At 41.0% G+C, this 25,152-nt stretch overlaps 1 protein-coding gene across 2 annotated transcripts in view; it reads right to left on the reverse strand.

Annotated features, from left to right (window-relative positions):
- QPCT (glutaminyl-peptide cyclotransferase) overlaps positions 1 to 25,152 on the reverse strand; it is a 42,136-nt gene that overhangs the window by 13,436 nt on the left and 3,548 nt on the right. The window contains exons 1-3 of one of the 2 annotated variants that reach the window (XM_059660121.1): positions 11,425 to 11,663; positions 3,919 to 4,065; positions 367 to 645 (exon numbers count right to left, since the gene is read on the reverse strand). In XM_059660121.1, the coding sequence (XP_059516104.1) occupies positions 367 to 645; positions 3,919 to 4,065; positions 11,425 to 11,541 (543 nt within the window). In that variant the 5' untranslated portion in view covers positions 11,542 to 11,663. Of the gene's footprint in view, positions 1 to 366; positions 646 to 3,918; positions 4,066 to 11,424; positions 11,664 to 25,152 lie in introns of those variants that run through there. The other variant, XM_059660123.1, reaches the window with a different exon arrangement.

Raw genomic sequence — 25,152 nt, forward strand, 5'->3', positions numbered from 1 at the left:
ATAAACAAGAAGAAATAAACAGAGTTCTCAGACATATACCTGTATCAATCTTCCTCCTTCTTAATTTTTCACAAAGAAATGTTGCCCTTAATTTAATGTGTATTCAAAACTAAGAAATCAGGTGCCAATTAATGAATTCACTGTCGTGTATCTTAGGTTTATTGCCCATGGTTGACATTTCAAATAATGTAATCTTCCAATTAATATTCACTCAAACTCATACCATTTTGCAAACAATTGATACAAAATGTCCTGAAAGTCTACATTTCTAAACGGCCTTCTCACTCCCCGCAAGGATTCTCGAATTCACTCTGAGTTACTGCTCATGTGTTTTATGCCAAGAATCTACAAGAGGGAAACAGATACCTTCAAGGAAAGGAGTTGCTTGTCTAAGGCACGAGCTAGTTCCAACATCATCGCACAGGGCACGGCTGAGTCGGTGGCTCCCACAAACACCCTGTTGTCCCAATGGGGGAAATACTTGGAATCATAGTGACAAGCAAGTACCAAGTGCCGTTTAGCAGTGGGATTGAGGGTGCTGATGATATTTGAGAAAGACCGATATCCATAAGGTGTCTGACTCAAGAAGGTGTCTACTTCCAAGACCCAGTCAGCTTGAAGTCTCTGAATTCTCTGCATGATATGCTGTTCAAAACAAAAAATAACAAAATTTCAGATCGAGACAGGTTTCATTTGCTCAGTATGTTTTAAATTGTTTATAGGCCTTTCAAGTTAACAATGCAGTACATGCTTATTGAATGAATAGCAATGATGTATAGAAAGGCTAATCTTCTCCCTCTCCCCCAATATTCTCCCTGCAAATTGTTAATAGTATTGTTACTAGTCTGATGTACATCTTCTCTTTTTTTTTTTACACAAACATATATTAGCACAAACTCGTAGACTGGATGTGTTTTTATAGGAATAGAATCCTATTCTTCTCACTTAACAATCTAACATGAACATTTCTACATGTCCGGAGGTATAGATCCAGTTCAATATGTATTAAAGCCCACTTTCCATTTCTCTAGGAGGCTAAGTAGGCATGTTTGAGGAAACAGATATACCAGGGTCTCAACTTCCACTCTAAGCTCTCTGAGGCAAGCACAGCACATGATAGCTCTTTAGGTCCCCAGTGTATAGCAGGTGCCTCAAGTCCAACAGATACTTCGCAATATAATGAACAGTAACAAAAGATACTGATGCTCACCTGCTCAGGATAATATAAAGGGAGTCCCACAACAAGGGGATGGCTAGGGATAGTTGATGTCCTGCCCACTCTAAGAATCAATAAGCGACTCTGAACCACAGTGACTAGCTTTCCTTCTGCATTCAAGGAAGGTCCAGACCCACTGCACGTTCTGGTAAAAATAAACCCGTTTCTCCTGGTTATCTTAGACCTTCTGAGCAACACGGTAAATGACAGGAAAAAGTATCAGATACAAAAGAAACTCCACCTCAGGCACTAGAAGGGTCTTCTTTAAGCATCTGTGGGTGAGTTCATCCCTGTTCCATTTGCCCTTTCCTGCCTTTATTTTCCCTTTGCCTCGTTTTTCTCACTGGGTTCCATTTATTTTATTTTGAAATACACACATTGCTGTAAGTTGCTTTAAAGGATTTTTTTCAAGTCAAGTGACAAAGTAACCATCCACATAACCAGCAATCTGTTCCACAAGGACCATCAGTGGGGATGGACCCTGAGGTAATAAACAAATAACTGGAAAAGAAGGGGAGACTTTTCCCTCCCAGGGAAACACAATTTTCTAGCCTCGCCAAGTCTTGTGTGGCGTCCTGCCCTAACTAATGTGACCTGGCACGTGGGCGAGGACCTTGGAAAAACTGTGGCAGGAAGCTTCTGGGGAGAGAGCTGAACCAGGGGGAAGCACAGTGTCTCTACAGCCAACCCTGCAAACGCCAAATAAAAACATAATTCTCCAGCTGCCCACTGTCTGCTTTCTATAGTGAGATGGACTTCAGCCTACATAGCACAAATACCCAGTACCTTGCCTTTTTCTATTATAGGTTGAGAAGTTGTCTTTTCATATTTTTAAAAAAAAAAAAAGAATGTTTATACTAGTAACCTTGTTGAAATCATCATTTATATCTCATTTTTGTTATTCTCCACAATCCTCAGTATTGGGCTTTGTTCACAGTTGGCTATCAGTACATATGACTAAACTGTAATTAACAAACTATTTTTTCCTTCTTTTAAAAAATTTTTAAATTTTTTTAAAAAATATATTTTTATTTATTTCAGAGAGGAAAGGAGAGGGAGAGAGAGATAGAAATATCAATGATGAGAGAGTCATTGATCAGCTGCCTCCTGCATGCCCTACACTGAGGATTGAGACCGAAACCCGGGCGTGTGTCCTGACCAGGAATTGAACCGTGACCTCCTGGTTCATATATTGATGCTCAACCACTGATCCACACTAGCCAAGCTAAAGATTTTTTACTTTTTAATTACAAGTATTCTCAATGAGAATATATAAAATTATATGATATAGAATATTAGTAGTTTGAATAGAGAGAAAACATTGTGCATCTAAGACAACCTTTACACAGAATATGAAAATAAGTTATCTTCAGACTTGAGGGAAAAATTATTTCCCATAAAAGGGGTCATGCAAAAAAATTTTTTCAAAAGGCCTGTACTCCAGAACATCTGGCAGCCAGATGTTGAGCTGCTCCATAAACCGTCTTCAGCAGCCTACGTGCTTACAAAATGAATTGGGACTTAAAATATATATCTGTTAGCTTTGCTCAACTGAAGTCTCACACACAAACTCATTTCTCAACTACTAAACCAGTTGCGATAATTCCTGATATCGATGTTGACACTAAAATCCTCAAAAGCATCAGCAAATGGCCCAGAAAGAATTCTGCCTAAAGTAATCTTTTTTTTATTCTGTGTAAATATTTTTATTTGTCTTAGCAACTAATTTCTTTCTAAACAATCATATTGGCTGCATAACCTAATTACATCACCAATATATCTCGTTGTTGTGCTTTTTGGCTTTCAGACTTGATCTGCAAGCTCCCACTACAATTCTGTAGAGCAGGCTGCAAAAACGACTGCTCTTCTCACAAGAATGTCCGAGGCAGGGGGCGCTTGGCTGTGGGAGAGAGTCTAAAGCTGCTGTGCTTCCCTCACTCCAGATAGCAAACGCCTGGGCCCACCAGCCATGCTAAAATGCAATGTAGAATGTAGGCTATATTTTTATTATTATACGCCCATTTCTTTTAAATAGGGAAGAGAGATGAGCCCAAGGAGTATCACTGAAATGAGAAGATCCAGAGCTAGAGACATCTGTGAGCACACACCACAGAGCCGGTTCCCCCCAACATCCACTCTCCAGTGATCGATGGGAAGGTCAAGGTTAATCCCTTCCAGAATCTGGACTGAAATTAGACTGCTTGACTTCTGCATATACACACTCATTTTTACCATGGGCCAGAGTCAGAAGCTTGAGAAGCACTGCCCTGGAGAAAGTAGCTTGTCACTGATCTTGACTCTCCCACCAGGGAGAATACAACTTCCCAAAGGGAAGCCTGATAGGACAGTAACTCGCTCTCGGCCCAGAACTGGCGAGCACGGGCTGTCTAAGGCTGTTACTGTTGGGTGTTTAGGGCCCAAGGGGTTGTTATAGAAATGACCAAGAGTTGAGCACTTACCACCCTGTCTGATACCATACCCCACACAGAGATTTCACACATAAATTGTTTTAGGCTAACATGCAATGCTTAACAAAACAGACATTTACTCTCAGTTGTTTGGTTTTCTTGGTTGCCTATTTTGGCGAATAATAAGATTAGAATGCAGATCTGAATGTTAGATAACTCGGAACTGGAGATAGATAACCTCTCACGTGAAAGCAAGTATTCAACAGCCCTTAGATTTGAGTGCTGCATTCTCACCTGGCGAGCAGCATAGCTTCCAGGGGATCCTGGATATCGCTCTATCAGCAATGGCCGTAAATCATGTTGCCACATTTCAGAAATACTGGTGCCTTCTGCAACTTGCCGGAGAGACGATGAATTCAGAATGGCTGGTTGGTGATCATTCTGAGGATTAAACAACGTTATTTAACCAACTATTGTTTCATAATATGTTTAAGACTTACCTTGAGACATCTGCGTTTGAAAAACACTGGCTTTGAATCTCAGAATAAAGGGATAGCTCTTATGTTATACAAGGCACATTAAGCTAGTCAAATTAAAAACTGGCCCCGCCCTAACCGGTTTGGCTCAGTGAATAGAGCATTGGCCTGCATGTACCTTGGTTGTGGGCACATCCCCAGTGGGGAGTGTGCAGGAGGCAGCTGATCGATGTTTCCAACTTCTCTATCCCTCTCCCTTCCTCTCTGTAAAAAAATCAATAAAATATATATTTTTTTAAAAAACTGGCCCCTACGATCTAGGAAGTTAAACTAATTCTTTTTTTAAAATATATTTTTATTGATTTCAGAGAGGAAAGGAGAGGGAGAGATAGAAACATTAATGATGAGAATCATTAATGGGCTGCCTCCTGCACGCCCCACAGTGGGGATTGAGCCCGCAACTCGGACATGTGTCCGAACCGGGAATCAAACTGTGACCTGGTTCAAAGGTCGACGATCAACCACTGAGCCACGCCAACTGGGCTAAACTAATTCTTTTGACAGCTTGTCTTAAAAACAAAATTAATATAATGCTTTGAACCTGAAAATGAATATTTAACGCATTTCCTGTGTAAGTTGTAATGACTTTTGGTACAATTGCTTTGTAAAACTATGATTCTAAAATATCAATGATCTATCTCCTGTTCTTAAGTTTGTGTTTGTTTACTGCTAATACATTTTAAAATATATTTCCTTAATAAATTTGTCACTGCAGCCTTTACATTCCTCGGTACTCCACAATCAAAGTGCATCTACATTACCTCTCAAACAGCAATTTGAGAAGAAAACAAAAGCTTAGTGACAAAACACCGGAAATGGGAAAAGAAGAAATAAGAAAATGGAGGCAGGAAGTCAGAAGACTTTATGTGGTTAATTATTACTTAACCTGACCAACGAGAGCTTGCCTGGTCCCTCCCGCTGGATCACAAGCCCTAGGAAGGGTCACTCGCCCCAGCTCACCAGGCTCAGTCGCCCTGGCATCCTTCCAGGCCCCAAGGCAGTGTAAGGCTGTGCCCCATGGGGGCTTTGCACCCGCGGTGCCTTCTACCTTGAAGGCTTGTCCCGTCCTCTTCACCTGGCCAACTCCTGCTCATTTCAGGTGGTAGCTTAGAGGACTCTTCCTTGGGTTTATCCTTGTTTAATGCCTGATTTCATGTGAGAGCAAAACTCTCTCCTTTTTTCTGCTCTCTTCCTAGCTCATATTGAGCACTCCATAAATAGTGGGTGAATTCATCAAATAAGGAAGTGACAGGTGACTATCTTTCGAAAGCTATCTTCACCGAGATTGGGTTTACATAATAATAAAGTAAATTGGGCCTTTTGCTATCATAAATATTAAGTCAGTTGAATGCACAAGCAATTATAAAGACAGAAGAGACAGGTGGCTACCTACTGCAAAGGGCCAGGAAACGCTGTAGTTCCATATTGGTGAGCTTTGTTCTTTTTGAATTTCTGATAGCTTGTGATGACTTCGAGTTGGGTCGGCCCAGGGCAGATATTGTTTCAAACGCTGTTTGAGCCCTAGCCGGTTTGGCTCAGTGGATAGAGCGTCAGCCTGAGAACAGAAGGATCCCGGGTTCGATTCCAGTCAAGGGCATGTACCTGGATTGCAGGCTCCTCCCTGGTTGTACAGGAGGCAACTAATCAATGTGTTTCTCTATTTCTGTCTTTCTTTCTCCCACTCTCCCTAAAAATCAATGGAAAAATATCCTCAGCTGAGGATTAAAAAAAAAACAAAGGAAGAAAGCTGTTTGGACAGTGACTCCTTTTCCAATGATTTACAAATGCCACCCCAGAGCCTACCTGGTCGCTGTGGATGCGGTCATGTCCTCAGCAAAAGGAAAGGAAGCTTATGTTTTAACGGGGATTTATGGAGGCTTGAAAGAATTCTTAAGGGGTTTCAGAAAAAAAGAGGAACAAAACAAATAACTCTCGAGCATTTCTAGTGTAACAGATAATGTGGGTGAAACATAGTCCACAAGAATCATCCAAAAACTGCTTAATGGATGAATAAAGGGTAAGTTCCACAAACAGGCCGTGGATGCTCCTGAATACAGAGACTTGCAGGAGTTGTTTCAGGCTCCTGAACTCAACCATGTAATTAACGTACTTCAGTAAAGAGTCCTTCCCGCCTCTGCCCCCCTATGAAATCACCAAGTTTATAAAAGCTCCCCGGTCAGTGAAGGGTAGACATGGGAAACCACCACACTCGGTAAGTTACTTAAGCCTTTCTATTCATTAAAGCTCCGAGGGGAAAGCATTTGACTTCTCCAACCTAAATGGCACTCATTCAATTTTTATGGAGACTCACTCTCTGAACTCAATAAACAGAAAAATCTATATGCAGATGAGAGGAAGGAAAAGAGGGAAAACCTGGAGAGAAAGCGAGGGCTGGGTGCAAGGAAAGTAAATGAGGCAGAAATAGTGTTGAGCCCATGTTAAGTGCAAGACCCAAATTATTCTGGGTTCAGTTCAGTTCAGAGACACATCGGCAGTTTTCTATCAGTACAGGGCTTCTCGAGGAATGAGTCTCTGTTACAGCCCCTGCCTCTTTTCACCCAGGCCGAAAGGACAATAAGTCTGCTTTCCGTGACAAAAATCATTCAGCTCAAAAAGTGTGAACCAGATACCCTGAGGCAACTCCTCTAGGCTAATCACGTGGTTCCTTTCAGAGGGCTATGCAGTCCCAAATCCTTGCACTAAAAGGAGAGTGTTACAGAAGCTCAATTCAATTCCAGTTTCCATCCCATGTGAGGATCTCCCAACAGCACTTGGTATAACACTTGTGTCTACCTGCAAATTCAACCCAGGCAGCATTCACTGAACTCCTTCTGCGTGTGGGATGCCACTGACATTACAAATGCAGTCGTGGAAGGGTAGGGAACTGAATGAGATAACAATATGTCTCTTCTTTCAATGCAAGCAGGCATCTATCGAAAAGCAAAGCAGTGCAGGCTGTGAACAATTCAGGGTGAAATCCCAGCTCCCTGACTTACTAGCTGTGACTAGGACAAGTTTCCTTATTGGTAAAATCGATGTCATAGTACTTACCTTAGTACAAACTCATTAGTCAACAGAGCCAAATATCAACAGTACAACGATTGAAATTTCTTTTGAGAGCCAAATTTTTTAAACTTAAACTATATAGGTAGGTACATTGTTATTAACTTAATTGGGGTCCTCCTAAGGCTTAGGAAGAGCCACACTCAAGGGGCCAAAAAGCCTCATGCGGCTCGCAAGCCCCAGTTTGCCGACCACGGCCTTAGTAGAAGTTCAAAATGGGACATTTTGTCTTTTTCTGCTACCAACACCCATCCTACCATGAGTTCCCTGCCCCTGCCTTGAAGTCTCTGTTGCTGTTTCCATAAGAATCAATGGCTGTGAGATGGGTGGATGGATGACTAAGGACTTTTAGAATACATGTGGCTCTAGATTCTAGGAGAGGAATGTGAAATACTGGGGGGAGCGGTAGCAGCTCTCTAGAGCTGACCCTGAGGGAGGACTCCTAGGTGAGGCCAACTCTCCTGTATATGGTTGCTCTGTTCAAAGACTCTGTCCCTCTATCCCTGGTATAATTTCAACTTTATCGTTGAACTTCACCTTTGTTACCATAAATTTCTACCATTAAAATACATTGGGTCCCAGCTTAACAATAGAGGAAGTTTGGAAACAATCTAAATATTAGGCAATAAAGGGATAGTTAAATTGTGGAATGATGATGATTTTGTAAATATCAACTGATGCTTTCAATAAATTATGAGCTCAAGGAAATACTCATACAATTAAGCAACACAGTAAGATATAAAACTGTATATGCAGCATAATCTCTAGTATGAAAGTCATGTGTATTTATTTTAAAAAATAAACAATTCCTCAAAAAGTTAAAAATGAAACTTCCACTTGACCCAGTAATCCCACTTCTAGGACAATATCCCAAGAAACCAGAAACACCAATCAGAAAAGGCATATGCACCCCTATGTTCATAGCAGCACAATTTACAATAGCTAAGATTTGGAAATAACCTAAGTGCCCATCAGCAGATGAGTGGATTAAAAAACTATGGTACATCTATCTACACAATGGAATACTATGCCGCTATAAAAAAGAAGGAACTTTTACCATTTGCAACAGCATGGATGGAACTGGAGAGCATTATGCTAAGTGAAATAAGCCAGTCAGAGAAAGATAAATATCACATGATCTCACTCATAATAATCAACTTAATTTGATGAACAAGAATAGATCCAGAGACAAATGGCAGGTGGGGGGGGGGGGTTAGAGAGCAACCAAAGGACTTGTATGCGTGCATATTAGCATAACCAATGGACACAGACACTGGGGTGGTGGGGGTTTGCTGGGGTGGGAATGGCTGGGGGGGAGGGGGGGATCATTTGGGGAAAAAGGAGACATATGTAAAAATTTAGACAATAAATAATAATAAAATAAACAAGTGACCTTAATTGAACATTTGCTATATGACAACCATCGTGCTAAATGCTTTATGTAAATAGCTCATTCAATTCTCATAAAACTCATGAGATTGGTACAATTTTATCATCTCTATAAACATAAATACACACATTTATATACATTCTCACAAACAAATAAGAATACCAAAATGGTTAACAGCAATCATCTCTGAATGTGGGCTTATGGGTGATGATAGTTTCCTTTTTAGTGTCCTTTTCTGTATTCTCCTAGTTTCCCAAAACCAGCACGAGTTAACTTTATAATTGGGAGACTTCAAGACAAGCCATACTCCTTAATGTGTTAGAGCTAAAAGCTTCTGTTTTAAAAACACAGTCACCAGTCATTCACACCTAAGGGAGGATTGATTTAATTAGATTCCTTTTAACAGCTGGTTGACAAGGTTGTACTAAAGGGATAGGTTTGGGCCAAACTGTTTGGCGATTGGGAAAGGCAGGATTCAGAAGTAATTTTAGAATATGGATCAACCCCCAGAATAATAGCCTTTAAGCTCTATAAGGGAGATGAGGGGAAGGGAGAACTAAGGAGTGAAAGGAGAAAGGGTTCCAAAAACAAAATGACTGATTTTGGAATTCCATTTAGGGTCCATGCTGACCCAGAGAGGAGTACGTAAGCTCTTCCTCTGGCCCTCCAATCTTCTCACACTCCTTCACTAGCTGGACACGGTCCCTGAACCATCAGCCAGGCCTCGTCTACTTTGGAGAAGAAAGTGGAAGAGGTGTAGTTGTGGTCGAGTTTCCTCATCTGTAACTTGGAGATAAATGTCCCTCTTCACGGGGCACTGTGAGGTTCCTAATATTGCTGCTATGGAGAAATTGCTTGCAGGTTTCAAATAACCAAATCGTTATCTTCTGAACACAACCTTAAGCTAGGGTTGAACTGTTTTTACATATTAGATGCTGCTGGAAGAGACACACCTTTATTTCACAGCCAGGAAAAAGGATTTCAAAATCAGTGCTTTGCCACGCCTCACCTTTGGGCAGACCAGTGTACCAAGAGCACACCTCACATGGTTAAAACATCCATGCCATAGAGAGCAGGAAGGCATGTGTTTTAGTGGTGACTAATTCTTTTCCCAGGCCGCACGCTGTACTGGCCGCCTGGAGGCCTTCATGGAGGCCTACCGAAAAAAGAGGGAGGGGGCCTCTCAGGCATGGTCACAGCTGATTTTGTCATTTGTTCATTTGCTTGCACCACTTTCCCAGAGAGCATCCAGTTTCCCAAAACTACAGTGACTAGAAGCTTCTTGAAATAAATATAAAAGGGACTTGTACTTTAAAAGACATTCCCAAAAGTTCAGTTCTCATGGCTTTAAACAATTTAAGAATGCAGCACCTTCTGCCATCTACAAGTACAGGTTTGGTGTAGCTCCCCATTCTGGTTCTTTGTGCCCAATTTCTGACCAGGAAGGTCCTCACAGTGAAGTGAAGGAGAGGATTTGAGTCGGTACCTCAATGTGACACCTTCTGATGAAGTTATTTTTCTTATAATGAAGTTATTCTTGAGTTGGCTTCCTGCATCCCCACCAGGTTCCCTGTGGCTGATGGTCTTCCTGTGGTTGATGGTCTCCCTGTGCAGTGGGAGCGTGTGTGCCCCTAGATGGTGAGGCTCATTAAGAGAACTGACCTGGGCTGTTCCTACCCCTATGCAGACGGCTGGGAGGAGCAGACTAGAGTGCCAGTAAGGGCCTGTGCATTCTCCCGTGTGCCCTGTATTTCACACGTGTGAGTAAATACAGGCACGTAAATTGTAAGCATTTAAAAGATGTGTTCAACAACACTGTCAGTATTGATATCCCTTTACTTCGCTGCTTTCCATTGTATCTTTTTTTAAAAAATATTTTATTGATTTTTTTACAGAGAGTAAGGGAGGGGGATAGAGAGTTAGAGACTGCACACTCCCTACTTGGGATGTGCCCGCAACCAGGTAGTGCCCTTGACCGGAATGGAACCTGGGACTCTTCAGTCCGCAGGCCATCGCTCTAATCACTGAGCCAAACCGGTTAGGCTCATTGTATTTCTTTCATTGTATCTTGAAGGCCATACCATTTTACTCCAATACCATTAACATTAGCACAAGCCTCTAGCAATATCATGATTTCAAAACTGTTACACAAGAAAGGGAAATACCTGTGAACCTACTTAGTTCACACCGAGCGCACTTGCAAAGCACTTGTATTCTAAGTTCCTTATATGAAATTTGCACCTATACCTAGATACATTGCTCTGACCATTGCATTTTACTCTTTTAAGACCAAAAAAATAAAATGTTTAAGGAAAGTGGGTATCCAGTTGAGGTCCTTGGTTCGGAGCTGCTCCGCTTGAAAATCTAAAACGGACTGACAACACACGTCTGTCCAGAGGCTACATGGAAACATCAGCGTCTCCAGGGTGTCCTGGGATGCAGATGCAGCAGTGGGAGAGCGCGGGCCTCGTGGGTCCCGAGTGGGCGGCAGCGCGGCCATGCGCTCCCACCTCCCTGCGGGCGGTCACCGGCCAGACACACTTCCTGCGCCTGTCAGCAGCCCCGTTGGACCCAGCCGAGGGGAGGCCGGTGACCTCATCCAGCTTCCGCGGCGTCCCCGAGGCTAGCGAGGCCCCCTGGTGAGGACGCAGAGCCCCCGCTCCCCTGGGATCCCGAAGTGGCACGGCTGCTGGGGCCGGGGACCGCCGCTCCGCCCCGCCTCCCTCGCTGCCTAGGTGGGCTCGCCCGGCCCCAGATCCCCGCACCCGGCAAGAGCCGCCCAGGTACCATCGCGTAACAGCAGTCCCTCACCTTCTCCTGGGTCCAGGCTGCGGCGCCCCGACTGATCCCCTCGGTTGCCAGGGGCAGGGCGGCCAGCAGCAGCAGGTGGAGGGCGCCCAGGACGCGCCGGTGCCCGCCGCCTGCCATCTCTCCAAGGCTATCTGCGCCCCGGTCCCTGCGCCGCCTGCGGTCGCGGTCACGGTCACGAGCCTGGGAGCGCGCGTCCTTCGCCTTCCCTCTTCTCCACCCTGGGGTGGACTGCGCCCGCCCCCCCATCTCCTCCCCGTCGCCTCCCCGCTGCGCTGCGCAGCGCAGGCTGAAGCCGCAGCTCTCCTCTCCCCTCCTCCCCCTCCCCCATCCCGACCTTAGCAACCCCCGGGCTGGGCTGTTCTGGAAGGCTGGAGCTTCCGAATCCCAGGGAACGGAGACGGCTGCTTCCTTGTCTTGGGGAGGACGAGGAGAAGGAAGGAAGAGACGGGGAGAGGCATTTTTATGATCTCCAGGGCCATCACAGGGAAGAGCAAGGGGAGCGAGGTTTCATCAGACCCGGTGCGGTTATGAAGTGTCTTCCCACAGTTCTGTACCGGGCACTGTCCTGGGTGCTTGTCCCATGTCCCCTCATTTAGTCTTCATAAACATCATACCGATTTACAGATGTGCAAACGGAGACTCCCCGCCCTCCATACAAAGCCTGAACCCAGAGCCCATCTTACCTTTCCTCTTTTTTCTCACAAACACTTACCTTGCCAAACTGGGTAAAAGTCTGGTTAAAGGGATTACCTGACATAAGCAAGATCTAGAATGTCCACCGTGGTTCTTTAGGCAGTCTTCTTCCACAATGCAGCCCCTCAAAAGGTAGAGCTAAACACAACTGGATTTACTTTGTAGCATCAAAGATCACTGATCAAGATAATCCTGGAAAAAATAAAACAGTATCTCTACTTTGTGGGTGTCTGGTCTAAGTTGTCAGGACAATGACTGCACCGTCCTCTTTTTCTTCCACAGTGAGGATGAGGGTGTGGCCTCTCCTGAGTCATCTCCTAGGAACATATAGATCCCAAAAAATATCACAACAGGACACGTTGAAACTTACCTGTTTCCCCAAGAGCAAATGTCTGAAGGTAATGGAGCCAGCCTTCTGGCTGACTTGGACTATTTTCTAGGCTTGGCTGTTAGAATGAGTTTAAAAGAGAGGGCTGACCAGAGAAGACACTGCTCTGCCCTCCTCTGGAGCTACAGGGGAAGACAGGATTTAAGTACCTATTTTCCTGATGTTCCGAATTACTAACCCTATTCATGGCCGAGAGTTTTGACAATTGGACCCTTCAAGCTTACGCAAAATTAAATAATCAAGCTTACGCAAAATTAAATAACTTCTTTATTACATTCACGGACAGTACAATAGTCAGAACAAAACCACTATCACATGTCTCAATACGTTTCCTCTCTTGTTGCCTAAACCAGTGGTTGGCAAACTGAGGATCCTGAGCCACATGCGGCTCTTTGGCCCCTTGAGTGTGGCTCTTCCACAAAATGCCGACATCTGCGCATGGGCCACGAAGTTTCAATCCCACTGTATGTGCGCGCCCGCACGTGGTATTTTGTGGAAGAGCCACATTCAAGGGGCCAAAGAGCTGCATGTGGCTCGCTAGCCGCAGTTTGCCGACCACTGGCCTAGACCAACCTTGAAATAGTGGGTTTACTGAGAGTCTAGGTAACTAACCATCAGCCTAATCGTTTTTCTTACCCTATTACCTTTTTATCTTTCTACAATATGGTTCCTATTTTTGTAAAAATGGGAGGCGGAAATAGCAAAGCTATATGAAACAAGAGGTTAAAGATAATATCATGCCAAGTATAAGCAATTCAAAATAAGAAATAAGGAAAAGCTTGAGTTAAAGTGTTAACACATAACTTGATTTTCCATTCCTGAGGGTTCTCCAAGTTTGGTTGTATTTCAGTCAGTAAGACGCGGTGGCAGTTTGGATCTACAGGAAGCAGACTAGGAGACAGAGTTTAGCATTCAGGATGTGTATTAGGGAGTGCCCCTGGGACAAACCCCTGAGGGAGGGGGCGGGAGGAACGCGACTGAGCTGACTGAGCTGAGAGTAAATGTCGTGGGGAAGGGGGCCCCTCTCCACAGCCTCACCTAGCCCCACAGGGGGCCCAGGAGCTGAAATCGCCTGGCAGAGATGCCCCACAGTGAGTCAGAATTGCTGGAGCTTGATACCCCCACTTCAATGGGGTACTTCCTGCAAGCAGCTCTCTGCAGCCAGAGGACTTGACAGCTAGAGGCTGTCTGCCAAGAACACTAACAGCAGGAACAGTCCCTCCCTGAAGGGGGATCTGAGCAGTGCATTCCTGTATCCACCACTAATGCATTTGTATAATGTATCTTGAACAGATCTAAAACATTTTGCATAAGGAGCTGATGTTAGTAAACGGTGTTTTACACATGTGGGCTTTCCTGACAACTTGCTGTAAATCTACAAACCCAACACAGCTCTCTATTTATGTATCCCTACTTTCTTTATTCATATCTTTTCTTGCGCCTTATATACTAAATATCCTTCTCCCCTTTCCTTCACTCATTCTCCCCCCCCCCCCCCACTCTGGAAACTGTCAGAAATTCCTGGTATCTACTTTTTTTTTTTAATATCTGCTATTTTTTTTCATTACTGCAACTTTTCCACTCTTTAGACTCTTCCTGTAGAAGATAACCCATGACTATTACATTTAATTAAACAAATTGACGCTGTTTTTCATCATTGCAAAAAATTTTGTTTATGCAAGGATAGCCCTAGTCACAGGTGGAGTCATTATCGTTTTTATTATAGTATAAACCCTATCCTGTTGGTTTGAAGCACATTAAGAACCCAACTGCTAAAAAAGATCTTCCCCATGCAGTTGCCTTGGCAGGATTTTCATACACTTGGTCCCACCTGTAAAGTGACACCAATGGACTAAAGCATTCATGACCAAAAACTTCTGTTAAAACAAGTTCTCAAAATGTGATCCGTGGGCCCCCAGGGGATTCTCCAAGACTCTTTTAGATGTCTGAGAGGTCAACTCAATTTTTATCATAATACCAAAGCAAGATTTCCTTTTTCTCACTGTATTAAGTTGGCACTAATATTGCAAAAGCAATGGTGGGTAAAACTCTCACATCTTGGCACTTACCAAGACGGGACACAAAAAGCTGTACTATTACAAAAAACAAAACTGTACTTGTAGTCATTGTATTCTTCACTGCCCTGCATGGCAAAGAAAAAGAGAGAGAGAGAGAGAGAGAGAGAGAGAGAGAGAGAGAGAGAGAGAAAGAGAGAGAGAAAGAAGAGAGAGAGAGAGAGAGAACAGTGTGATAAAAGAAAAAGAGCTAGTCTCACTTAAGAATATCATTGATGAAACAATAAAAATTGTGATTATTAAATTTCAACTTTTGAGTACATTACATGTCTTTTTAACAGCTTTTTTGAGATATAATTAAGCTGAACATATTTAAAGTATACAACCTGATGGGTTTTAACATGTTTACAACATAAAACTGTCAGCGCAATCAAGAGATTGAACATATCCATTTCTTACCCATGGGTTATTTAAATTGTGTTATTTAGTTTCCAAATAGTTAAGGATTGCCCTGATATCTTTTTGTTATTGATTTCAAATTTAATTCTGTCATGGTGAGGGAACAGACTTGGTATGAATGAATTCTTAAAATTTTTTTTGAGAACTGTTTTATAGCCCAGAATATGACCCATCTTGGTAAATATTCCTTCTGTACATGAAAAAGCTGTGTATTCTTCTGTTATTGGATAGAATGCTTTATAAATGTCATTTAGATCTAGGTATTTGGTAATGTTCCCGAAATCCACCATATAATAACGGATTTTCTTTCTACCTGTCCTATTGATTACTACGAGAGTGGTGTTAAAATCTCTGACTATAATTGTGGATTTGCCTATTTCTTTTGGTTCTATTAATTTTTACATAATGTATGTCTAAGCCTTAGTAAGTGCATAAATGTTTATGATTATAATTTCTTTTTGACAATTTGACCTCTTTATCATTATGAAGTAAACCTCTGTATACTTGGTAATATTCTTTGCTCTGAAATTTACTTTTTTTCTATTCTTAATATAGCCATTTAACTTTTTTAAAATTAGCCTTAGCAAGGTATATTTTTTCCATCCTTTTTACTTTTAAACTGTTTTCTTATAATACATACAAAGTAGGTTTTTTGCCTGGCCAGTGTGCTCAGTGGTTCAGCATATGATCAAGAAGGTCAATATTCAATTTCGGGTCAAGGTACATGCCCGGGGTTGCGGGCTCCATCCCCAGTGTGGGGCATGCAGGAGGCAGCCAATAGATGATCAATGATTCTCTCTCATCACTGATGTTTCTCTCTCCCTCCCTCTCCCTTCCTCTCTGAAATCAATAAAAATATACTTTTAAAAAATAAAGATGTTGCTCAAATGTCTTGTTGCTTACTTTGTTTCTGATAAGAAATTGACTGTCATCCTAATCTTTGTTCCTCTGCATGCAATGTGCCTCAGTCTGTCTTAAGATTTTTCTCTTTATCACAGTTTTTAAGCAATTTGACTACGATGTGCCTTGGTAGGGTTTTTTCTTTGTTTCTTTACATTCTTTTGCTTGGGGTTCATAAAGTTTCTTGGATCAGTGGGTTTTAAGTTTTCATCAAATTTGGAAAAATTTTGCCATTATTTCTTCAAATTTTTATTCCCCCTCCTTGAGGGATTCCAATTATATATAAACTAGAGGACCAGTGCACAACATTCGTGCACTGGGGGTGTGGGGGGGGGGGTCCCTCAGCCCAGCCTGCACCCTCTTGCAGTCTGGGACCCCTCGGGGATGTCTGACTCCCAATGGCTCTAAGCTGGCAGGCAGACATCCCCCGAGGGGTTCTTAGCACTGCCGCGGAGGCGGGAGAAGCTCCCACTATCACCGCTGTGCTCCCCAGCAGTGAGCCCAGCTTCTAGCTGAGCAGCGCTCCCCCTATGAGAGTGCACTGACCACCAGGGGGCAGCTTGTGCGTTGAGCATCTGCCCCCAGTCATCAGTGTGTGTCATAGTGACCAGTCATTCCGCTGTTCGGTCTATTTGCATATTAGTCTTTTATTATATAGGACTAGAGGCCCGGTGCATGGATTTGTGCACCGGTGGGGCCTGGCCTGTGCCCTCTCACAAACCAGGACCCCTTGTGGGATGTTGGAGACCTGGTGCACGGATTCGGCCCAATCCCCACAGGCCAGGCCAAGGGACCCCACTGGTGCACAAATCTGTATACCGGGCCTCTAATATGCATATAAGATCTTTGGTTGATCTCTTCCCACCCTCCCCTCTCCCCACTTCCCTCTGAGATTCATCAGTCTGTTCCATTTTTCCATGCCCATGCATTGAGCATCTGCCCCCTGGTGGTCAGTGTGCATCATAGCTACTGGTTGAACAAACAGTTGCTTAGGCTTTTATATATATAAAGTTCTTTGAAGTTTTCCTACAGGTCACTAGTGCTATATTTTTTCTACTTTTTATCTGTCTAGTTTATATTTCTACATCTTCAAGTTCACTGGTCTTTCATTGGCAGTGTCTAATCTGTTGTTAATTCCATCCAGTGTTCTTTTTGTCCCAGACATTGCTTTTTTGCCGTCTCTAGATGTTTAATTTGGATTTTCTTCATACCATCTGTGTCTCTCCTTAACATGCTCAACCTTTTCTCTACCTTTGAATATATGGAATATAATCATGACAGCTGTTTTACTATTCTTATCTAATTTATCATCTGTGCCATTTCTTTTTGTTTTTTTTTTTGTTGTGTTTGTGTGTGTGTGTGTGTGTGTGTGTGTTTCTTTAATTTTTCTCCCCATTATGGGTTGTATGTTCCCACTTCTTTGCATGCTTGGTAATTTTTTTTTATTAGAGACCAGCTGTTATGAATTTTACTTTTTTGGGTGCTGGACATACGTGTCATTTCCTTAAATATTCTTGATCTTTGTTCTGAGACACAGTCGAGTGGGAAAGAGTTCGATCCTGTGGAGGCTTGTTTCTAAATTTTGTTAGGCTGGAACAGAGCAGCCTGCAATCTGGGTGTAATTTGACCCCCAATGAAACAATACTCTGGGTATTCTACTTTTTGCCCCTTGTATTTTGAAATTTTTCCATTCTGGTGGAAACACAAAATGCTCTTGACCCTGTCTGAGCTCTCGGGCTTGTTATGTCTGCTCCTTTTTGGCAGTTTATTCTTCCAACTTGCGTAGTTTCTTCATATGCATAGGCAGATCCATCCTCAGCTGAAGTCTTATGAAGATATCTTTATTGCTCTCTGAAGCGCTCCCTACATGAAGCTTGTCTTCTCTCCTCCCACATTCTGTCCTGCAAATTATAGCTACTTGGCCTTCCCATATTCTCAAGTCTGTCATTTCATCTCACAGAGATCCCCTGGCTTTGTTTGGATTCCTGCCTCCACAGCATCCTGGAAATTCTCTCTATACAGCCATAGGGGGAAAGTCCAGCTCATGACTTTCTTTTTCCTTCTTTCATTGCTCTCCTGGAATGCCTATTTTCCAATATTTGAATATTACTGTTAATTTTTTTTTAAGATGGGATGACAAATCCAGCCTGTTACTCCATCTTGACTGGAAGCAGAAGTTGAGAGTACCTCTTACTATTCTTCATGACAACCTGCGAGGTACAAATAAAGTACTTCTGCTACATACTGGACAGCTGTCTCAAGGAAAAGCACCTCAATGTTTGAGATGCATGAAGAGCCATCTGCTTTTATCATAAAATTCTACTCTGCTTGGAAGAATAATTTACTGGTAAGCTGTTATTATTCAGACTTGTATATTTGGCAGGTATTTGTTTGAAAATGAATAAAGTTTGCCTATGCCTTCAAGAATAATAACTGACAGTATTTATAGCCAATGATAGAACTTGGATCTTTCAAGTAAAAATGGGAATTTTAGAAAACTTGTGTCTGCTACCATAAGCTTGACAGTTTCCTGATAGTAACAACTTTTCTGACAAAGTCAATTTTAACAAACGTCATTTTAAAACTACTATATAATGAAATGTTCGACATTTGGAATATCTGCAAAACTCAGTGAACCAGCATTTTCCAAATGCTCTATGCCCAATCATAGAGAAAAGATCCATTCAAAGTATAAGGGAGGCCAATGCATTTTAATGTCATGGAGTAAAAATTGTTATTTGTATGGTTTCAGATTCCACATTGCAGCAATTTTTTATGACATTGCCATTTGTCATGCTTTGGTTTAATAGCGAAAAAAATTATCCAGAATTATCTGAAGAGACTTTAAAATATTCTTTCTTTTTTCTATTACATGTTAGAGTGTGGCAAAATTTTCTTCATATACTTCAACCAAAATAACATACTACAGCAGATTGAGTGCATAAAGAAATCCAATTGTTTTCTAATAACTCACACATTAAATTTTTTTAAATGTTCAAAAACGCCAATCCTCTCACAAAATTCTGTCTTAGAAAACGTAGTGGTTTCATAAGAAAATGTTATTTAAAATATACTGATATACAGCTTTTGTTATTTTTAAATATATCCATAATCAAACATATATATAATATCTGGTTTCATTTTCAATACAATAAATATTAATAGACACAATGCACATAAGCAAAAGCTATTTGTGGTCCTGAGAGACCAAAACATGTGAGAACTGCTGTGTTAAACTATTTTACCTAGGAGAGATAATACATGAAGCCAATGGAATCATCTAGAAAGATTTTTGTTTTTGTTTTTAAAAAATGGCTAGGTGCCACCCCTACAGGTTCTGATAAAATTAGGCTCGTGTGTGGTCTGGACATCAGGTTTCTTTAAAATTCCCCAGGTGATTCTAGCAGGACTGAGAACCACTGCATTAATCACATACTCTGAGAAATACATTAGCAAAAACCACATAATAGATTAATGATGACATTAATAATCATGTTGTGTAGTAGCTATTTTGTCAGGCCCTGAGGGCAATGGTAAAAAAAGATTGGTAAAGTGGGCCAGCCCTAGACTAATTATGGAGTAGGCAATTTAGATTCAAACCTCCCAACTTTCCCCTCACTTTTTGCCTCTGCAGAAACACCTTGCCATTTTTGTTTCTTTGTTAATCCTCACCTGAGAATATTTTTTCCATTGCTTTTCAAAGACAGTGAAGAGTTCAAAGACAGTGAAGGGAGGGAGGAGGAAGGGAAGGAGAGAGGGAGAGAGGGAGAGAGGGAGAGAGGGAGAGAGGGAGAGAGGGAGAGGGGGAGGGAGAGAGAGAGAGAGAGAGACATCAATGTTAAGAGACACATCAACTGGCTGCCTCCCACGTATGCTGGACAAGGAGCAGGGAGCGAACCCACAACCCAAGCACATGCCCTAAACTTGGAATAGAACTTGTGACCCTTTGGTGCTCAGGCCAATGCTCTAACCATCAAGCAACACTGCCTTTTGTGCCTTTAATAGCCACGGAGAATATAAAGCAGCCCACATTATATCCCTGCCCAAATCCATCCACCACTGCTTTCAATAATGGAATAAAAATGTTTGCCAAAAAAACAAGTTTGCTTCTGCAATACAGAGTCAGACTTTTGCTGTTCCCTAGAAATCTCAGGAATCCAGATTTCCTGTAAATCTTCCCAGCTCCTTTCACCACAGATCAGAGGTCAAGGTGGCAATAAAACTTAGGGAAGAAAACCTCTTTCCCCTGGTTTTCTGGCCCTCTCCCTCCCCAGCCCTTTAGGATAGCAGTTCATGCTCCTCTGAAAGCAGGGAGAACACGCTTCATAAACCTGGATTCCTTTTCCCAACACTAATCCTGCCCCCAAGCAAAATTCCTTTCATTCTTTTACTGTGTCCTGGTTTTTTAAAATTGATTTTTCTCTGTGGGCTCTGAAAAAGAAAAGGCTTCAAAATCCAAAAAAAAAATAAATTTTACTTCACTCAAAGAGAGGAGACGAGAGAGAATCAAAAAAGGGGAAGCAAAGAGAAATTTCATCTCCTTACAACTCAATGAAGAGCCTTGATGGATACAATACCAAAACTGACTGCAATGTGAAGTTTCAGTCAATTGATTGTTAGCAAGCGTAGATAAACACATAGTGTATGTATCTATATTTATAGATACATTTCAACTTTTTATTCAGAAAATTGTCTATAATAAACTTATTTTGCATCTTACAGGATCAAGTAGGTGACAGGGCACCAAGTTCTGGACTATATCAATGATAGTATGTGAAAGACAAAAAGCTGTTAGCTCAAGAACTTGTTTCCACTCACAGTTACTGGCTACATTTTTATGGTGTTAAGTTAAAAATATGATCAAGGATGTTAGGTGTGTCAATAAGAAGTTTTTAAAGGACCTCTAATTCTGTAAATTAGGATGATGAGAGATATTATCATCTTCATTGTCAATAAGAAAATTAAAGCACAGGGAAGTTAAGTAACCTGCCCAGGGGCACGCAAAGCCAGTTCCAGGGCAGCCAGTGCACTTTTACTCTAACCTACAGGTTTTTCCAGTTTCAAAGGAGAGCATTTCAGTAGTCAGTAAAATCCAACGTTTACTGTGCCAAGGTGAACTTTTGCTGAATGTAAAGCCAGACACCTATGAAATTATTTTATTTCCAAGTTATAAGCAGAATAAGCATTTGGTGTTGCTTTCTCTCCTTTAATAGATATCTAATGTCATATTTATTAGAAGGGGAAAAGGTGAACTTTTCAAAAAGAGTCAATACTAAACTGTAAGTTAATAGGATTTAAGTCACGGCTGAGGCACTTTGTTGTCTTTTGTTTTGGGGGTCACTTATGGATTTTCAAAGATATTCTATTCTATTTATCTATTTTAATGATATAAAGTTGTGAGGTTTTTCTACTGATCAGGCTACACAGACTGTAATCAGATTTAACTATAAAAGTACTCTTTTTCTCTATTTTGTCATCTTGATACAGTATTAATTGTGATGGTTAATTAGGCCCTTTCTGACTCTTCATGAAAGGACAATTGTTCCAAGAATAATTTTCAAGTCATAGCAAAAAAATAAAGCTTGTTTTTAAGATTCAGGTGAGGCACAGCAGCCTCAAATAAAAGAGGAAGAAGGACTCTAAAATCTCTTTCCACAGGATTCAAAATTAGAATGTTAAAAAGCAAATAAAAATGACACAAATTCACAGAAAATAGCAACAGTTATTTAAAAAACAATTTGACTATGCCACACATAGCTATTAATAATAGAAAGTTGCAACACACTATCATAACCCAAATTCTGCCTTAAACCACATATGTTCATATATATTTCTTTATTTTTGGTTAAAATTAGAATGAATTTATGCTGTTTGTTTTATTTATATATATCTGAAAATATTAGCATAGTATTTCAAGCGTTTTAGGACTTCTAAAACAATACAGACTGTGGTCATAAAAAATCCTTTCTGCCCAATGGTCTGTATTTACATCATTATCCAGACTATAATAAATTAAATGGAGTTATCCACCTTCAATTTTAAAGTTTGAAAAAGCATTTCAACACAGCTGAGCATCAGCACCAGGCCAAGAGTGTACCTAAATTTCCCTTAAAAAGAAGCTAAATTACTCAGCATACAATTTTAGTGAGACTAATCCCCTTCTGTCACTGGTCAAACCATGATCTTTTGTGGGTTTTACTCAGTAAGTCACATACCTATTATGGGGAACACTAAAGTTTGAATTTAGAGACCTGTAAGAAAGCAAATGATATTAATTTACTTTCATGATGTATCTGTTTAGTTCTCCAAGAAAATCCTTCTAACAGATTAAGATTAAATATATACTTCAAATTAAGAAGAAACAAAATTGTAATTTTAGAAAAGTGGGCTGGGAGGAAATTTCATAAACAAATGAAGTGCTCATAGATAAACTGTGCATCTTTTTTTTTAATTTTTCTTTTTTTAGTTTTTTATTGCTTTCAGAGAGGAAGGGAGAGGGGGAGAGAGACAGAAAAATCAATGATGAGAGAGAATCATTGATCGACTGCTTCCTGCATGCCCTTCACAGGGGATAAAGCCCACAACCTGGACATGTGCCCCGACGGGGAATCGAACCGTGACCTCCTGGTTCATAGGTCAACGCTCAACCACTGAGCTATGCTGGCCAGGCTAAACTATGCATCTTCATTCCACATTGAGGCAAACTGGTCTCCTTCTTTAAATTCTACTCTTAGATTACAGAAAATGAACACCAATCAGAAAACAAGCTAATGGCTTATGACATTCAGGACAATACAGGATACAGTATAAATTATTACTCAGGCCTTTTAGAGACCAAAACTGTGAGAGAAACATGGCGTAGTGGTTAGATAACAGCCTAATTATGCACATCTCTGTGTGTTAGTATTTCATATGTTTATCAAATTATGCAGCTAGTTACATAATGATGATGATTTTACAGTGCGCACACACATATCTTTAGCATATACTTTAATTTGTAAAAGACTTTGAAAGTATAATCTTTACAAGAGTAGGGAACTGGCAGTATACTACATTTTCAATAAAATACTGAATGTCTGAAAACAAATACATTATGATTACTTAAAGGAGTGCCTGACAGAAATATAAAGAGTATCTGATGCATCATAGTATGTAATAGTACAGCCTAACCAATAATAACAGGTACACAATGATCTTCCATGAACCTTGCTACCTTCTTTCATTATTGTCCTCTTGCCCTTTGCTTCCATTTTAATGTAGCTAACACCATTAGTTCTCAAGTGCCAGTTCCATATTAACGCCTGTTCAGGACTATGTTTTCTCAGTCTGTTACAAAATGAGAAAATTAAGAAAAAAATGTGTTTTATTATTAATAAGGTAATTGTATTTAATAAAAAAAGCTAATCTTCATTCTTATATTTTTCCTTCATACTTGATGTTGCATTTTTTAAAAATATATATATTTTATTGATTTTTTTACAGAGAGGAAGGGAGAGAGATAGAGAGTTAGAAACATCGATGAGAGAGAAACATCGATCAGCTGCCTCCTGCAAACCTCCTACTGGGGATGTGCCCACAACCAAGGTACATGCCCTTGACTGGAATCAAACCTGGGACCTTTCAGTCCGCAGGCCAACGCTCTATCCACTGAGCCAAACCGGTTACGGCTGATGTTGCATTTTAAAAATTATATAATAATTTCTAAATTAACTTAATAAATCTTGAGTTTGTTTTTTTATTGTCTTGCTCAGCTGTTGTTCAATTATGGTAAAATACACATAACATAAAATTTCTCATCTTAACCATTTTATGAGTACAGTTCAGAGGCATTTAATATATTCATATTGTTGCACAACCATCACCACCATCCATATCGAGAACTCTTTACCCATTAAATAATGACTTCCCATTCCCTCCTCCTTCCAGCCTTTGGCAACTGCCATTCTACGTTCTGTCTCTCCATATTTGACTATCTAGGTACCTCACGTAAATGGAATCATACAGTATTTGTCTTTTTGTGACTGGCTTACTTCATTTAGCATGATGTCCTCAAGATGCTTTCATGTTGTATAAGAACTTCCTTCCTTTTTAAAACTGAATAGTATTCCATTATATGTATACACTACATTTTGCTTATTCTCTCGTCTAATGGACATCTGGTTGGCTTATGCTGTTATGAACATGGGTGTACAAATATCTTTTCAAGACCTTGCTTTCAATTCATTTGGATATATACCCAAAAGTATAATTGATGAATCATATGATAATCCTATTTTTAATTTTTGAGGAATAGCTATTTTTCCACTGTTTTTCCACAGCAGCTGCACCATTTTACATTTCTATCAACAGTGCATAAGGATTCCAACTTTTCCAAATTCCTGCCAACACTTGATGGGTAGGAGGTAGCATCTCACTGTAGTTTTTATTTGCATTTCCCTAATGATTAGTGGTTTTGAACTCTTGCTTTATTTTAATGTTCTTAATCAGCAAAACAAGAAGTTGACAACTCTGTCTCCAATTTTTTGTGAATGTATTCGTCATTGAAATCTGAAAATCTGAGAACTACCAGTGTATTCTCTGTATCTTCCTCTCATCCATTTACCTCTTCAATTCACTTGTTTGCCTTTGGCCCTCAGTCTTCTCCTGACACCTCTTTCACTAGAGTCAACAAATCATTAACTTATCATTGCCAAATAGAATGGACCTTCTTTAGTATTTACCTGATTAGTGAAAAGCACAGAGGCTCTGGAGTCAAACATAGAATCCTGCATCCTTCAGCATAACACACCACCAAGGAATGTAATTCCTGCCCCTGGCCTTCCTGCAGGGTAATGTCATCCTTTTCCATAGTTTCATTCTCCACCCTCTGCAATGACTCCCAAATTTCTAGTATTCAACCATGTCAGCGGAAGACTAAGACTGGGAAAGGCACTTTTCAAGGGATGTAAGGATGAATTAGATATGACTCCTGCCTGCTCTCTTACAGTTTAGTTAGAGAGAGATTAGGGTAAAGATGTGTCACAGGTGCTATGGAAGAAAGGAATGGTTATTCCCATCAGGCCTGAAGTAGACAGGAAAGGCATCCCAGAAGACTACTGGAATGGAATGAGTCTTTGAAATGTTTACCAGGTGGAAAAAGGGGAGACAGGTGTTGCATGAACAAAAGTCCACCACTGGCTGAGGTCCTAGATATATGAAGAATGGGGGTTAGCAATATGAGAAAGCAGGAAGGGGCCCCTGGAAGGGGGCATGCCGTGCTCTAAAGTTAGCACA

Source organism: Myotis daubentonii, chromosome 12, assembly GCF_963259705.1.
Source record: "Myotis daubentonii chromosome 12, mMyoDau2.1, whole genome shotgun sequence".
Lineage (NCBI taxonomy): Eukaryota > Metazoa > Chordata > Mammalia > Chiroptera > Vespertilionidae > Myotis > Myotis daubentonii.